Source organism: Motacilla alba, chromosome Z (genome assembly GCF_015832195.1).
Source record: "Motacilla alba alba isolate MOTALB_02 chromosome Z, Motacilla_alba_V1.0_pri, whole genome shotgun sequence".
NCBI classification, from domain to species: Eukaryota; Metazoa; Chordata; class Aves; order Passeriformes; family Motacillidae; genus Motacilla; species Motacilla alba.
The window spans coordinates 20,690,187-20,708,517 of NC_052046.1; the positions used below are offsets into that span (position 1 = coordinate 20,690,187).

At 36.1% G+C, this 18,331-nt stretch overlaps 1 protein-coding gene across 3 annotated transcripts in view; it reads right to left on the bottom strand.

The window, feature by feature from the left end:
* ADAMTS6 (ADAM metallopeptidase with thrombospondin type 1 motif 6) overlaps positions 1–18,331 on the bottom strand; it is an 87,558-nt gene that overhangs the window by 64,360 nt on the left and 4,867 nt on the right. The window contains exons 1-2 of one of the 3 annotated variants that reach the window (XM_038124427.1): positions 17,788–18,241; positions 7,395–7,541 (exon numbers count right to left, since the gene is read on the bottom strand). In XM_038124427.1, the coding sequence (XP_037980355.1) occupies positions 7,395–7,534 (140 nt within the window). In that variant the 5' untranslated portion in view covers positions 7,535–7,541; positions 17,788–18,241. Of the gene's footprint in view, positions 1–7,394; positions 7,668–17,787; positions 18,242–18,331 lie in introns of those variants that run through there. The other 2 variants (XM_038124425.1, XM_038124426.1) reach the window with 2 other exon arrangements.

The window sequence follows — 18,331 nt, forward strand, 5'->3', positions numbered from 1 at the left end:
ATACAAGCTGATTTTTCTGCAGTGTCTGGACTAAACTGCAGATAGAATCTTTCCTTAAACAAGCAGTGAGAAGTTTAGCATTTGGCACCAGCTTGAGCTAGTATTGCCATATGATGGGAACATTTCCACAGATTCCAATACTCCAGTTTACAAGATGACTGCAAACTGTGGTCTTGTAAACAGACAGCCGAGGACACTGCATTGAAAAAACCTCATTTCCTTCAGTTACTTCTCTCCACAGGCATATGTACCCCTGCCCAAATTCGATTATATAACCAATTCTAAATTCTTTAAATTTGCTAAATTAAAATCTATACCTACTCTATGAGACATACAATGGCAGAAAAGCAAGTCATAAGTCCTTATATTGAATAAAAAATATGACTCTTGTGCTCTAATTACCAGATTTGCACCATAATAAAATATTGTTGTAGTAATTCAGTGAGAAAAGTACTACTGATAAGTTGTTCTCTTACTAGCTACATTATATCACAATCTCTAGACTGAAAATTTATTTCTGACTTTACTTCTGCTTTAGTTCTATTATTTATCTCAAGCAGTTGAGCAAAACTGACCCCTGATACTGTATTGTGGGAACTGAAGTATCCTGGAAAAGAAATGGCATGATCTTTATAAACACTTTAATAAAACCAGAGACTTTCCATTGGTAATGAAAGGTCTGACCAAAGCTGTGCAAAGGATGAATGCAGACTGAGGACCATTTAACCTTTCCAGAAAACTTTTACAGGACTTGGGAATGATTCAATACTCTTGTGTGTGTGTCCCTGTTCTCTCTCTCTGTTCCTTCAAAGCAAAGCCCAGATACTTGAGAAAAAATTTTATGTTAAATCTAGGGGAATGAACCAAAAGGGTCCAAGAAGATTCATGGTTTTGGAGAACTTTGTAAACAGAGATCTAATAGTTATTATCAGTCAGGCATATAAAAGTGTAGATGTAAAAAGGGATAGGAAGGAATGCCCCAAATACCTTCATATACACAATTTTAGAAAATTTCTACTCATAATTGCTTTTGTGCTATGTGATTTTACCTTATACAGGTAGTATATACACCAAGTCAAAAAATCTACAGGATATTCCTGCAGAGCATTTGCATTTTTGAAGATGGGGTGGATAAATCTTTAATGTCTACCACAAAAATAAGATGATCTCAAACTGACCATTACATTCTATTACTCTACAAGGCAATAATAGTACTCACAGTTTTTGTCATTTTCCTAACTTTAGGTTAATTTTGTGAAGTTTTATGGGACACACTGGGACTTGTTTCAATTATGAAATAGCTAAGCTTGATGTCATTTCAGCCCAGTGTTCCAGTGTAGTGTCTCCAGCGATCATTTTAAAACACTCTACAATATAATTTAAACTTTCCTTTTGTATTTTAATATCACATGACAGCAAATTATTCTTCTACTTGGAAAGATAACAAGGATACTAGAACATTCTAGGAAAGCTTAAGATTTCAGGCTACTATCACTGCTAACTGCTCAACCAAATTAATACCAACCAGGGATTAAATCTTTACAGACTGAATAACACAGAACTCAGGACCACCACCTCAGCACAGATATCACAGTTGTATTCAAGACCAATAAAGAGAAAAAGCAAAAACCACGGATGCAGATCTCTCAGGATTTATGTTCTTATTACAGTATCTATTCCCAAATATCCCTACTTACACAGTATAACCCAACTCTACCACTGGCCGAAGAAAACATCCCAGAATGCTTGCTCTGAAAATTGGTTTTGAATGTCTTACAATGGCTTCATTCATAATAAGTATGCGGACAATAATGCTACCCTTATGATCACAAATCAAATGTAATATAAATATTTGTGAATACCTGTTATAGCTAAACTATCATATACATAAATACATTGATAGTATACATAATGTTTTATTTAATTCTGATCCCAAACTAGCCATAAGATATGAAAAAAGCAAGTGTAAAATTATTAACAAAAGAGAGCACTTTTACATATACATACCATTAATTATTTACATGCCAATACATTTGACTCCTAACAGAATCCTTACTTCATATTTTTAAGTATAAACTGATTTTTTTATAGCACCAGATTATAGTTCTGTACAGGTTACAAAAGCTGTTTTACTTGACATTAATGGGTAAACTCTGCCCATTGCTCAGTAGTCTACAGATCTAGGCATAAATATTTGTAGAACCTGGACATAAGTAACAAAATTGAGATTTGGATTTGGTGTGCTTTAGATTAAATGGAGCCAAATGAAATTACTAAATAAAAACTTTCTTGAATGTTAGGGAAATTAAGATTTACCATTCACTCTTCTGATAAAATCTATTTCTTTCTATTCTTTTATGCCAAGGTTGGCTCTGTCTTAGTATCTATTTCATACAAAAGACTGCAAATTTGCACAATCTTTTCATCACACTCAATGTTCCTCTTGCTTGGAGGTAGTAATTTGCTGTTTCTTTATTGCATACTATCCTCCATGCTTTCCTGTGTTCCAAAGCGTTATTTTATTCGTTGGAATATCCAGCAGCTGTACAATGAAAAATCTATTGGTTCATCTATCAAAACCATCCTCCTACCAAAATCCAGTTTTAAGAGTTCAGGAGATACTAACATATAAAACACTGGACCAAATATTTATTTCACCAGATATTCTACAAATAAGTTAATGGAAATCTGAGGCTGATTCTGCCCTTTACAATTTCCTTATATTTAAATAAATCAAAAGGTAGACAAAGAGTAATACTTGCAAAGTCAACACTCAAAGCCATATTGCCATCCCATAATTACAGAAACTCTTCTATCTTTTTTTGAACTAAATAGCCTTTTAAGTAAAACGTAAGACTTTCAAAGTTTCAGAAATCTATAGTAATGAGGGCATGTGTTTTTTATTTAATTACCTGTTAGTAAAAAATAATTTAAATCTTAGTATAATTTAAAGAAAAGAAGCAAATTATAAGCCAAAGTGTAGGTCAATACATAATACTGAATGCAAATTTTCTCCACTGATTTGTAGAAAAAGATATTAAATTTTTATTAATGTGAACTTATCTTTCAAAACCAGTCTTTTTTCCAGCAGTTACTTCACATTTCTGGAGTATAAGGGAACTGGCCAGTGTGCCATGGATAATATATGAGACATATATAGACATATCCTATATTTATCCTGCATATACACTTGTACATTTAAGATTCTTGGGCAGATGATATCTGGACCAGAACACTGAATGATGGCTTTTTTGTTTTCCCACATTGTCTGCAATGGCTTGCTTGGACAAAGATAGTTTTTGGCTCCCTTCCAGATTTAGAAAGTTGTAGTCTAAGATCTAAATCCTGCTGTATGGCAATCATAGAATGTCCCCAAGAATTTCCTGTGATAGATCTTAATGAAATAATTTAAGATTCTTGGTTCTCCTCCATCTTCAAAAGACAATCCTGCCTCTGAAAGATAGAGCTTGCTCTTAATTCCTCTCCTGTTACTGACAAGAAAAATAAACTATGATTCCAGAAATCACACAGTTTTCTTAATAACAAAATGTCGAAGTTATATATACACACACACATTGCGTGGAATTAAATTCAGACTAACTATTTTTCAGCCACTAAAATTTTAGGCTTTTCTCCTATGAATAGGTATTACAGGTTTGTACTCATCTCACAGAAATCTCTGACCCCTGAGACTGCCCTCCAAGCCTTCAATTCTTAGTCAGTATTACAGTAATTAGTTCTATATAATGTTAGTGAAATTACAGCCATTGCAAAGAACTTATGAACAATTCAGTTGATAAACTGAATTATGTCAATCTTTACCTAAAAGCTTGACAGACAACAGCTATTTTAAGTTTGGAAGACAACAGCTTTTATGTGCTTCATGGAATGTTTTATCCAGAAAAAAAGTATTTCCTTTGGCCATTCCAGTATCTGTGCTGGTTGATCATCCTTGCTGAGAGTTTTGGTAGACCTATTAGCATTACACAACTTTGATTTGTCTTATTGTCAGCCTTTGAGCCATATTCATCCTCTTTCCAGCACTCCTGGAAAATAATTTGCTTTCTCAACTACTACCTGACTGAACTGATACCCTCCAGGTGATACTTCATGGTTATTCCTCAGTGCAAAACTGCTGTAGCAAGTGGTGACCTGAGCCGGTAACTAGTAAATCCACATTAGTCTTCCTTACCATAAAATACTGTGAATGTGTCATGAAATTCTATCAAAATTCATTCCAGTTGCATTAATATGGTACCATGACAGCATGGGCCAAACACAGGCAAAGGTCCAAAGATATAAATTTAAAAGGTCTCACAGACCTGGTTTCTGCCTGAGTATCTGCATTTAATACCCTCAAGTCCTACCTGTCTTGTTACACACAGTTAAATTAATTCCAAAGCAGCTTGGCCTCTAAAGCTCTGAATCAGCATTTTTCTCACCTGTTGCTAAATCATCAAGAAATATTAGGGAAAAGAAATAATTTTTCCTGTGAGGATGCAGACTCTTCTACTCTTCTGAAAGCAATCACAGATATGTTGCCACTTGCTATAATTTTTTTGATTCTTGCTAAATGTTTACTACCTGCAACTGAAATATAGCTGCTCTCAGAGCTGCTCTGTCTTAAGGAAAGATGTGAATGGGTAAAATGTGATTTTGGGTTCTAGCAGTTATCCTGCAGGTATTTGTTTTACTCTAATTGCTGCCTGCTGTCATTGAGATTAAAAAGATTATGAGGAAACTAGAAACTAGAGAAACAAAATACAGTTTTACAGACTATCTACCTTATGAAATAATAAATCAAATATTTTAAGGAGAAAACTATAAATTCATTTGTAGGATACTAGATCCACAGACAATAAGCACAGATTTATAATGAACAGATCATGTTTGAGAAATCTGACATTTCTGAAAACAGATTCCAGTATTAGGAGATGAAAGAAAAGTTATATTTGACTCTTAGTACAATATTTAACACTATTCTATACAACAGAAAAATTGACAGAAATTGTGATGTGTAACATAATATGTGTCTAAGGCGGCTTTGAAAAAAATAGCATCTCTAGTCCAGGTTACAAAAATACAGCTGAAGTATTATGAAAAATAATTTATCATTGAATCTGCTATACAAAGATTGTTGTTTTTCTCTAGTTCAAATATCACTTAGTATCTTCAGTAATGATTTTTTGTGAAATTCTATTTTGGTAGTAATTCGAGTAGAGTTGCAAACACTGGCAATGATAGAGAAGTATCTCAAAAAACCTAAGGATATTATTACTATGGAAACAGATTCAACAGAGTACTTCTGGCTTTATAGCCATATAACTACAATTTCACTGCCATCCCACAGACTTCAAAATTAAACTTAACCATAAATCAAACCTATGGAATAGAAAAGAATAATAGAGGCGCTAACAGTAAATAATAAACTAAATCAATTAAAAAACCCAGTGTAAAAATGCTCAAGATAAAAATGTTTTTAACTGGCAGTAAAAATTTGAAAGACCCCTGCATGCATCAGGCTAAAATTTGAAACTCTGCAGGAGCATGATGATCAAATGTTCAGCTTTATTATAATTGCAGAATAACACACATCACAGAATTTTATCATGTTCCCTTCCCTAAATCCATAAATAAGAAATATCTTCTTCACTTTATGTTGAATTATGTCCTCATCAACAGACAACTCATTGTCAGGACAATTATGGATCAAAATTTAGTTTTTCGGAGAAGAACAACAAATAGAAGTAAACGAGACAGAGAAAGCAGAAGTGTAACAAGAAGAACAAGCTCCCAAATACTACAAAGAAATACCTGAACAGTAAGCTTACAGTCAGAAGTACAAAGCTGTAAAATAATCTCAGAAGATATATGAAAACCATATTCTTTTTCACAGTTAAAACCAGGCTGCAATGACATACTAGAAAGACTACTAGTGGGAACAGCATTGAAATAACATAAGTAATTGGTAATTATAAAACAAAATAACTATGTATACTTTTAAAAATAACGTTAGTGTTAAATAAATACATATCTATATCTATATCTGTATATATATCCCCTTAGCAAATGAAATTATATTGTGAGAAAGTTGTACCACACATATATGGTAGGGATGATTTACTCATTTACCACTATCGTTTAGGCTAACATGTTCATCTTAAATACACCAGTATATGAAACTGTGTGGATGCACAGTTCAGAGGCATGATACAAAATGTCTGAAACCTATTACAGTAACTGATGAGAAGTTTTCTTCCTCTGAATAGCACCAATACTTAAAGATTCATCTCTGCCCACTGACTCTACAGAAGTTCAAGCACCTGGACAGCCCAAGTCAGTGATTCTCTGCATCATGTGGGAAACTACATTTGAATCAACCTAAAGGTTTTCGTCTAGATAAGGCCCTTCAGAAAAGATAGAGAAGACAGCATCTTATTCTGAAGTTAAATCCCTAAAAGAAAAGGAGATGCTAATTTTGTTCTCAGCATCCTCACAGTTAGACAATTGACTGGTTTAAGTCCCTCTCTTAAAATACAGTAAGTGTCTGAATTACTGAACAATCTGTATTTCTTAAGGGCATGATTGCACTAATGACATTGAACCTGCCAACTGTTATTTGCCTCCAATAAAGACCATCTTTCAGCATCTAAAAAAATCTGTTAAGAATCTATTCTCAGTGAACTCATAGTTATATGTAGTTGTCTTCAAAATTTGAAATACATACTTCATTATGAATCATCAATATATAAAAATGTATATATTGATACATTTCTGTGAATATCATATTTTGACTGCCTGAATTTTTTCATAGTGAAATTTCAGGCAGCAAACCACTTCTGGATAAAAATCACCACAGAAGGAGAGGTTATCAGAATTTTAAGGTATTCATATAAAGATCTATGCCATCCTCTTCTATCATCTTTATATTCTCGCCAATGGTACCAAAGAACATTGATAGGTAAAAACCCGCAAGACTGCATGAAAAATATCTGAAGAATTAAATGCAAGAGGAACAGGGCTATAACCATCTTCCTTTCATTAGATTCCCTCACATTATTTATGCTAACAAAACATGATCTATAGACAAATCCTACCCTTTTTTATTTCTGCTCTCAGATTAATGAAGTAATGAAGTATGATCAGAACTTCAGAATCTTTTGAGTAGATTAAGAACAGTGCAGAACTGTTGAGGTGGCAAATGGAGCAAAAGAAGCTTTTGCCTTTACACAGAAATATTGCTCTACAGAAAAAAGGAGTTTTAAATTACGCACTATATTTCTGTCTATTCATTATAAAAATGTAAACCATCAGAACAGGTCAGTAAATCTCTACAACTGATCCCAAAATGTGTCAATTTTTTGAAAATTCATTTTTCTTGAGAGATTACTTACTCTAAAAAGCTGGTGATGTAATCCCGACTGCAAGCTGACCAGGAGAAAGGATTGGTGTTTGCTGTAATATGAGCTGCCATTAGCTTTGCTGCTTCATGACCTTTGGTCCCACAGGAATTTCCAATTCCATCATGATTCATACCAAAACTGCTCAAAAGAGTAGGAGAGAAACAGGCCATTACTTTTCTACAGCATCATATATCGCTTAGAACATAATGTCACCTTTACAGCAATCACATCAGACCTAAAAGAAGAGAGCGCAGGAGAACTCCTAAGCAGAGAGTCAGTTAAGTTCTGTTTAATTTATTCAGATCACATAATACAGCACAATAACATAACCATGTTCCCTTCTATGGATTTTTGGAAGCATTTTATTTGTTTTCTAAAGCTTTTAAAGAAAACATAACAGTATTCTTGCAAGACAAATACAGAACACTCAAGCCTTTATTTGGTATGGTACCTGGATTTGGAATATTTATTATAGTGCAGACTCTTGGATTAGTAAAAAAGGACTAAGAATAGGTACTGTTGCTGTAACAATACACTATATATAGGCATAGCGCAACCAACAATAATTTAAGTAGAACATGGGTTTTGCAATTCCTAGGACCATCCTGTATGCACACTCCCTCTCTGTATCTACTCACAGAGGGACTTGGAACCCTCCTGTTAGAGCTTTGCTTTGTCAAAGAATGTCAAAATGAAGACAATTAAAAATCAGCAGAAAATAAAATAAGAAACCTCTGGATGGAACTTGGCCAAAAGAGATTTTCAGGAAAGAAATTAACTTTCAAGAAAAATTATATGACCCTAGTAAAAAAATATCCTAAAGAATACTTATTCTTCTTATTATAAAATAGTCCTTATTCTTATTATTATAAAACTCCACATTCTTAGTCTTTGAAAAATTTCCATTCAATCACTTGGGGAGAAAACTTTGTTCCCTCATTTCTTATTTTTTTAAATATTAAGCTTTGGTCAAATTTACTCCTTCTCGAATGCTTACGAAATCAGAGGGGCAGATAGTGAGAGACAGGAACTTCCTTGATAATGAGACAGAGAAGTAATTAAAACAATGGCAAAACCGAGATTCGGAACTCCCAGAATCATACTGAGATGTCTGTCTTTGAAATCTTCTGTATGCTAAAGGAACTGACTCTGATTTCTTACTCATCATTCAGGAAAACAAATGCATTCTGTAAGATTTAGGGCTGACGCAAGAACATACAAGAAGTAGTAGAAAAGAAACTGACCTTTTATCAGCTGAAAATACCACTTCATACCAGTTCATGCCACTTTCTTCACTGAAATCAGTGCAGTTGTGTTATATTAATCTGAACCTATTGCTCCAGAATATGGTGCAATACCCCAAGAGTTTAATGTTACCCTGAATTTCAATATACTGAGTAGTATTTCACCTCTTCAGATGATCATAACAACCTACAAGTGAAAGGTGTTGGCAACCATTCCTTCCAAAAAAAAGAACATCAGTGAACAACGGATGATTCTTACAGGATCAGGAAAGGACTTCATCATCGAAAAAGCATGGCTGCCTCGCCTACGGGATGTGTCCCTGTGGAATACATATTCTGCAGCAATGCCTGCATGTGTCTGGCTCAGTTTGTGTTATCTCACAAATGCTGAAGCCATATACTGTATTATACACAGCAAAAGTCTAACTGACACCTTAGACTATTATATAATCAAATGAAGGATGTCCCTTGCTTAAAAAATACAGCTTTAATCAACTCATACGAGCAATGTAGTAATGCAATGAAACTTTCAGACCAGTGTTAATTCTTATGATCTTACCAGTATCTATTCATATTTGGAGAGGAAAGAACTTAGATGTCCTGTGCAACAAACTAACCAGAATTTTACAATTAATAACATGCTTTATTTATCTGTTCACAATGGTAATTATTTCCTAGAATTTGCGGTACTGCAAACAGAAACATTCCTTTTTCAAATGTCTCTGTACCATTTCTGAAACAGAAAAAGTTGTTTTTTAATAATCTCCATAAATTACTCCTTTACAGAAATGAGTTGGATGATTCTTGTATTCAGCTTATCTCTAGTTAGCATATTCCATTTGTTAAAAATCTTACAGACTTCAGTTCTCTGGGAAATCAAATTTTATCTTCTGGGTGTATAAGTAAAAGAACAAGCTTTATAGTTTAATAACCTTTCTTCTACCTGCTCTCCTTGTGAAAAAGATAATGTTGGTGACAGTAGCAGTGGTGTGCCTGATAAAAAGCATATCTGAATGGAAGCCATAATTTGTGATGCACATGGGAACTCAATCAATGCCTTTTCAATGAGCCAATGGTATGCTTTATAAATATTCATTCTCCTAAATCATCTATCCCTTTCCAAGAAGGCTTTTCTACTTGTCCTTGCTTCTGAATTTAAGAGGAATGTGATCATGAGGTGCAGGTAACTTTTTCTGATAATTACAGAAGAGTTTTACAACTACTGTCATAATTTCCAAAGATGGTAATGGCAGCATGCCATTACAGTCCAGTAACTTGCCCTCCTGTGGGCAGGATTGCAGATGGAAACACATTTCTGACCGAAGTACCAGTTTTATTTCCGTCAGAAAGAGCTGGTCATATTTGGCCATCATTACATTAAAACTATGTCTTTACAAAAGCATGCTTGCAATTGGATTGGCATGGAAAGGTAGGGAAGAAAGTAAGGAACATAAAATATTATTTGTGGAGCCACTGTTATAATTTGCCTACCTTTTTCAATCTCACTAAACATACACAGACTTCTTCCTTTCATTTGGCTTTAAAAGCCTGTCTAAAACTACCAGTATAATTTTGTCTTTACAAGAACAGCCAGATGGGTGAGCAGAGACTGAAATCTCCTCAGCTGACACCGAAGTTATTCTATGAAGTTATCTTTCCATCTGCCATCTCAAGGAAGGATGTTTAACATAGAAGCTCTTGTGTTTTCATGCATTATGGCTCCTCATTTCCCAAGAGAGCACTTACTTTACATTAAGGAATTGTGCAAAATAGGAACATTTAAGAACTTTAAAATTACAACTGAAACTCTCCTGAAAATTATCTCTAGTTTGTATGTTACTTAAAAATTTCTAAAGCAGCACATCCTAGTAGTGCTCACTGCTTTGTTTCACTTACCAACATCTGTAACTGAATTTTTTTTTTCTTTTGGCAATCTGTTTTTCATTATATCTGAAAAAATTATCTGAGGGAATTATTTGTAATACACATCCAACTAACGATCCAACTCCAAAAATCACAGGGGAGATAACTAGTGTCAGCTGCATTGAATAAAAGGGCAATAGATAAGCAGAGACCCTGTAGTATAAGCAAAGGGAAGGATGTGAATATAAACTTCTTGTCTACCCTTCCTTTATCTTGCAAAAAAACCAGCACTGCAGCTAGGTCCCTACATTTTCATTTGGTTACTGATATATTTGGCAGTTCTAAACAATCATGGTTATAGCCACCAAAACACTTATTGCTGATACATATGAAATTTGAGCAGTAATTTTTGTGAGACAGCCAGATAGCTTCTGTCCTTATTATTAGTATTACCCAGATAGAAGTAAGAAGACAGATCCACACCAATCTGAATGCATCTCCATACTCTTTGCTGAGATTTATTTTGTATTCCATATACTTTATTAGCCCTGAAGTTACCTTAAAAGTGGTACTCATGTGAAATGCTATTTCTCAACCAATTATCTCTGCTATCCAGCTGAAGTACTAATTATCTTCATATCAAACAATTTCCTAATTTTCTTAGGGTTTGGAGGATTCATAAAAGCACAGATTGTTTCATTTCTCTAAACACAGTAGAAAATGTTAGGCTTTTTTGTTTCTTACCAATTCATGAGTTATATGAATTTGACCCTTTTTTTTTTTTTTAAGCAGTATCTTTTATGTTGCTCTGCCACTTAACAGCATTAGGAAGAAGAGTGCCAGAGACTAAACTGTGAGTCAGGTGAGGGAAAAAAAGTTACAGGAACACAAGCAAGAGAATACTGTAAAGTCAAGCTCTGGATCTTCTTGTCCATTATCTGAAGCTGATTTACAGCTCCCAAAAGTACATATCCTCATGATACAGAATTGGCACCCTATCTTCCTAAGAGAAAGACAAGCAACTTACACGTAAAGAGATTTAATGATACTAATTATCTGTACTAGGAGATGAACACACATGCTAAAAGTGAAATAGGTTATTTTCAAGTCAGTATCTTGACCCTAGGTACATTGCAAGTATTTCCTCCAGAGTCTCACACTGACCTAACATTTATGGAGATTGACATAAAGGATAGAGAGGAGTCATAAAGTGTATCAGTGAAGAATACTTTAAAAGTTTCTAAAAGTAAATCTCTGCCACATTGTGAGCATGCTTATACATTATTCTTGTATTTGACAGAGGGCCTAAATAGTGAATCATAATTTCCTTGGAGAAACTGAGTTTATTATATAAGAGACAAAAAATTTCATTAAATTTGTATTAAGCAGTTTTCCACCGTATTGTACTTATTCTCTTCATGGTTTCAAAAGTGTAATTTAAATCTATATATGTATTTCATATAGCTTAGAATGTCTACTTAGGGCCTACATTGAAAAATTAGAACTGTTAGCTTCTCTACATCTGTAAATATAGGCATGGCTTTAAATACACTTAGTGTCAGTAGAAAATACATGAGGGAAGAAAGGGAAAACTACCATGTTTCAACATTATTTTGTTCAGCAAAAACTGGGTGAATCTGAACATAAACTACTATTAAATAATAGTAGAATTTTTTCCCTATGATATCACAGCTATGAGCTACTTGGAACAAAGCTCAATCTCTATGTGAACATACATGGTCATTTTTTAAATTATTCTTGTATCTACTAGGAGCGAAATATTTGTCAATTTTTATGAGGTTATGGTAAATGTTGGAGACATTACAACCATCAGATTTTATGCTTTCTCAGTAATAAAAGTAAGCACTTTTTCTTTACTCTTGTAAATATTTCCCCTATACTGTCTCTTTAAAGAGAATTCTCCTCTTTCCAAGAAGCCCTCCATATAATTTTAGCCAATATTATAAAATATTGATTGTATCTACATAACAGCATGAAAATTTAAATTTACTGTTAAATGACATAACAAATGAAGGGAAAAATAATCAAAAAGTATCATCTTGAAAAATTAACTTATTTAATTTTAGGATTCCAAACATTGATAGCATGTATTGAAACTACCTAAAATCGCATATTCCTGAATGGAGGAATCAAGGTTAATTAGTTACTTCACTTTCTATTTCCATGTCTTAACATGGATTTTAACCCTAATTGCTGATTTCCTGCATTTGGACATCATTCTGCAGCAATGAAGAATGGTTTGGAGTATCCCATATACTTTTTTTTTGAAGTAATGCATAATTTTAAACTTGGGTGAAACATATTAGCTCCCTGAAAACTTAGAAAACAAACTAATTCAATAATAGGAGCTTTATAAAAAGCATATCTGCCATGAAGTTCAACATAATTTTAGCACACTTCTATCCTAATTTTTCCTATTTACTTCCTAAATATGGTTCTTCTCTCAGTTATGGATGATGACCAAACACCCCACCAAAACCAATTTTTATAAAGGAGCATCATTTAGTATTAAATAACATATGAGGCTCTTAAAAGCTCAGCAATTTCTAAATTACTAAAAACCAATGCAATTTATTCAGAAACCTGAACTTTCTTATGGGGAAATGACAGTCTTCTGTAGAACTCTTACGAAAAAGCAGAGCACAAACTTCTCCTGAATTACATTGCCATAGCTTCATAGCCTTCATGGCACAACAGTAACATTAAGTATGGCTTGTATGCTACACAAAGCCAATAGTGTAAATGCATCGGGTCTTCAGACTGTAGGTCAAAGTGGAAAGTATTGGCTCTGATCAGGAAGCAAACATTTGAGGACAGATGTCCTTTGGAAATTCAAGATGCCCTGAAGGTTATGATAGCCTTCCACTTTGTCCTCATTTATTCTTCTTGCTCTTTTGTTAAGACCTGTGAAGTGCTGCAATGTTCAGTTTCCTTGATAAAAATGCTTTGATGTTAGAAAAATTCTTTTAGTACTGTAAATTCTGAACTTCAAAAAGTATTTCAGATATGTAGAGAAAGATGTCTTTTCATATTTTTAACATAAACATGTCACACATTTGGGGGGTTTTGCCATTTGCTTATGACATTTCATTTTATATACGTGTCACTAAAACTCAAGTTCCAAAGAAAATGTTTTAAAACCTGCAACATTATAAAAGCAGGCATAAAACAGTGTTCCTTTATCAAAAAAAACAGGGCAGGGGATGGAGGATGGGGGGTGAGAGAGTTAGTAATAATTATGTGTGGTCTTATGTGGCTTGCGGACACATTTTGGTTAAGGTTTTTGCTGGTTTTGTTTTGTTGGAGTTTTTGTTTCTGTGGCTAGTTTGGTTTGGTTTCATTTTGTTTCATTTCATTTTGTTGGGTTTTGTTTTGATTTGGTTTGGAGTTTTCAAACTAAAAAAGATAGTAAAACAGTCCCTAAAAATTCACGCCATTTGAACTCCATCACTCCTAGACATCTAGCAGGACTAAGCTTAATGTGTTCTGTTTGCTGTTGAGGTGTTCAAACACTGTAGATTTGAGAGAGACTGCTATAGGTAAAGAGAGAAGATACCAACATCTGAGACAAAACAGTGACGCCTGCATCAACTGGAGAGCTGACAGGAGGTGATGTTAGTACAATTCATTCTAGCTGTGTTTCAGCTAGTTTTGAAAAAGCTATTATTTGGTATATGTGTCTCTACGACCTCAGACTGGAGTATTTTTTTTCTAGCTGTACAAAAAAGACATTCCTTGACATGCATTTCTTCTAGAAAACCTCCCAGTGAAGGTTACTTTCACTAAAATGCAAGTCTTGTAATGCAGCTGAGGTTTGACTGAGAGTAGTGGGTTGACCCTGGCTGAATGTCAGGCGCCCACCCCTCTCTTCCTCAGCTGGACAGGAGAGAGAAAATATCAGGAAAGGTTTGTGGGTTGAAATAGGGTCAGGAAGAGACTGCTCACCAGTTACCATCATGGGCAAAATAGATTCAACTTGCTGAATTCAGCTTGATTTTATTACCAATCAAATCAGAGTATGAAAAATAAAAACTAAATCTTAAAACAACTTTGCCCCCATCCATCCCTTCTTCCCAGGCCCAAATTTGCTCCTGAATGGAGAATGGGGGTTACAGTCATTACACATGGCTGTACAAGCGCTGCTCCTTTTGCTTCACACGGTTCCCTTCTCCAGCACTGAGTCCCACTCACCCACTGCAGACAGTTCTCTACTAAATTCTTCAACATGAGGCCTTCCCATGGGCTGTAGTCCCTCATGAGCTGCTCCAGTGTGGGTCCTGAACACAGCTGAACAGTCCTTCAGGTACAGCCAGCCCCTGGGTGGGTCCCCCATGGGGTCACAGGTCCTACCAGCAAATCTGCTTCAGCATGGGCTCCTCTCTCCACAGGGGCACAAGTCCTACCAGGACCCTGCTTCAGCACAGGCCTCCCACAGGGTCACAGCCTCCCTTCAGGCATCCACCTGCCCCAACATGATGTTCTCCTGGGCTGCAGGTGGATCTCTGTGTCCCTGTGCCCCTCCAGGGGCTGCAGGGGCACAGCTGCCTCACCATGGTCTGCACCAGGGGCTGCAGGGGAACCTCAGCTCTGGTGCCTTCTCACTGTCCTTGGTGTCTGCCGAGTTGTTTACCTCACATATTCTCTCTCATCTTTTCTAGCTGTTGTTGTATAGCAATTATTCTACCCCTTTTCTAAAATGTGTTATCCCAGAAGCCCTACCACTGTCACTGATGGGCCCACTGTCCTACCATTGTCACTCCATCCTGGAGCCTCTTGGCATTGTCTCTGTGTGACACGGAGGAAGCTGCTGGTAGCTTCCCACAAAAGACACCCTTGTAGCCTGCCTGCTACTAAAACCTGGCCATGCAAACACAATGCACTGCTCAAACATGAAGCTCACTGGTCACTGAAGAATGAGGTACTGACAAGCACCTCCTGAAAGTACCACCAGATTACCAAGTTTTACTCCAGCACTGAAGACCATCCTTCTCATATAGAAGGAGGGGTATTTATAGTATTTTTCATTTGGCATACAGGCTGAAAAGAGACTTTGAAAAGTGCTAGAATTGCAGTCACACTTTAGCTGTATGAGATAATTTAGAACTGAATGTGTGCTTGAAAGTATCGCTGCTCTTCATTTTGAAGACAATTTAGTCAATTGGACTACATGTTCTTATTATTTCTCACCTTTTTTTGTCAAATTGTCTAATTTAAAGTAATTACATCATCTATAAGTCAAGACAATTCTGACTTTTCAGAAGCTATTTTAGCCACCACTCTTATCTACCAGCTCCTTTCGTACAGCCCGCAATGATTGTTTGTCATTAGTAAATTATTTTCTTACTCCAAATTTTACGGGCAACTTTCTGTCCCAAGCCTAGTCCACTATCCTCATATTTTGACATTTCCTTTGTTTACCCATTTTTATTCTGTTTATTCTTTCTCACTCTGTTTTCACTTTGAAAATCTCTGCCAACTCCTCCACAAAACTGCAACAATGAATGGTAAAATACCTTTCTTATTCCGATACACCTCTTCCAGTGGAATCTGGAATTCTGAAATTCCTTAGCAGTTTAACTAGGCATGCTTTACAGCATGCATAGGACAAAGCTAGGCATTTTAGAATGTACCCAAATATAAAAGCATAGAGCAGAAAGACATCTGACTCAGCTGGCTGGGGAATAGAAAATGTGACTGGATCTTACATCATTCAACTTGTCCGAGATAAAAGCATGATCAGGCCTGCAAAGAGTTCCTCTCTTCACCAAGAGAAAAAGTCAAACTTTGGCAATTTAGGGGATACACACTCAATTCTCACTCCAGGTACAAGAAGTTACTCTTTGTGATTTTTCCTTAGCAGAAATCTTAAGCATCTTTGGTGTGAAATATATAATCATAGGAAAGCAGACATTCTGTATGTGAAACACCAAAATTCAGTTTTCTAGAGAAATGATTCTGAAGTCTAAAGGACCAACTTTGAATTTTATCTAATTCACAGAAGTACTAAGAGTAATACAAGGCAGTTCTCTGAATCATAGCTAGGGAGAAACAATCATAAAACATTAGTTTCTCCATTGTTTATGACCTCAAGAAAGAAACAATCAATGTGTACTACCATCTTCAATAAAAACAGCTGGTTATGAGCCTGAACTGCATGCAGCTGAACAGTACCAAAACTGGGTTATATACATATAAACACTACAAGTGGCAAGGAATGGAAGCCAGTTTTTTTTTTCAAAACTGTAAGTATTTAACAGAAAGTGTGACTGACTATTACAATCAAACTACCAGTTCCTTTAAGGTTTCAAGCACTTTCCTGGTATTCTTCAATCAAATTGAACTAATTTGAATCAATACAAGGTTAAAAGAGTTAAATTTAACACACTATGATATACAGGAATTCAGACTGAAGGATCTAATGCCTTCTCATCACTGTATATTTCAATAAAGCACTAACAACAGGTTCAGCCGCTTCCTCAGGGAAGGTTATAAATCAAATTTTGGAGAAACTGTGAATAATCTATCAAAAAAATGTATTATCATAACTGTTCTCTTTTAATCACTAAAGAATTTTGATCCTCGGTTCAAAAGTTTTTTAAAAACTCAGTATTCCATAGCAACTATACAATTACTAAAAACATGATCTTTCAAAGTGCAATTGTCCCATTCTAATCTAATTAGAAGGCTATCCAGAAAAGCATTTCTCCTAGAAAACTTAAGACACTGGTAGTCTGATTGTGATTAAAATGTTCAGTCACATCTTCTGTTAAATATTTATGGCAGGGGGGAACAATAATTTCTTTCTGCTCACTTTTTGTTCCTCACTACCTGTGAATTTTTTTATGTGTATATTAATCAATTCTGTGGATGAAGGGGCATGCCTGCTCAGCACATTCACTGAGGACACAAAGCTGAGCAGAGTGGCCGATACCCTGTAGTGCTGTGCAGCCCTTCAGAAGGACCTCAGCAGGTTGGAGAGATGGACAAAGAAGAACCATCTGAAATTCAGCAAGGGCAAGTGCAGGGTCCTGCACATGGGGACCCAGGCACCAGCACAGGCTGGGGCTGACCTGCTGGGCAGCAGCTCTGTGGAGAAGGACCTGGGGGTCCTGGTAGACAAGAAGCTGTCCATGAGCCAGCAGCGTGTCCTGGTGGCCAAGAAGGCCAATGGTATCCTGGGGGGCGTTAGGAAGAGCATTGCCAGCAGGTCATGAAAGGTGATCCTGCCCCTCTACTCAGCCCTGGTGAGGCCTCACCTGGAGTGCTGTGTCCATTTCTGGGCTCCTCAGGACAACAGAGACATGGAGCTCCTGGAGTGGGTCCAGCAGAGGGGTATGAAGATAATTAGGGGTCTGGAGCATCTCTCTTATGAAGAAAGGCTGAGAGGGAGTTGGATGCCTTCAGCTGTGAGAACAGATGACTGAGAGGGGACCTCCCAGTACCTATGGGAGGTACCAAGCCAGGCTCTTCTCAGAGATGCTGAGTGACAGGACAGAAACTGATGCCCAGGTAGTTTCACCTGGACATGAGAAAGAACCGCTTTACTGTGCAGATGAGTGAGCACTGGAACAGACTGCCCAGAGAGGCTGTGAAGTCTCCCTCGCTGGAGATATTCAAGAACAATCTGGGTACTACCTGTGCCATGTGCTCTGGGATGACCCTACTTGAGCAGGGGGATCGGACCAGATGACCCACTGTGGTCCCTTCCATCCTGACCCATTCTGTGATTACGTGTAATTGAGCGCTCTTTTGTTGCATGTTACATATTCACTGTAGATACGTCCATAAGATGCTTCTATT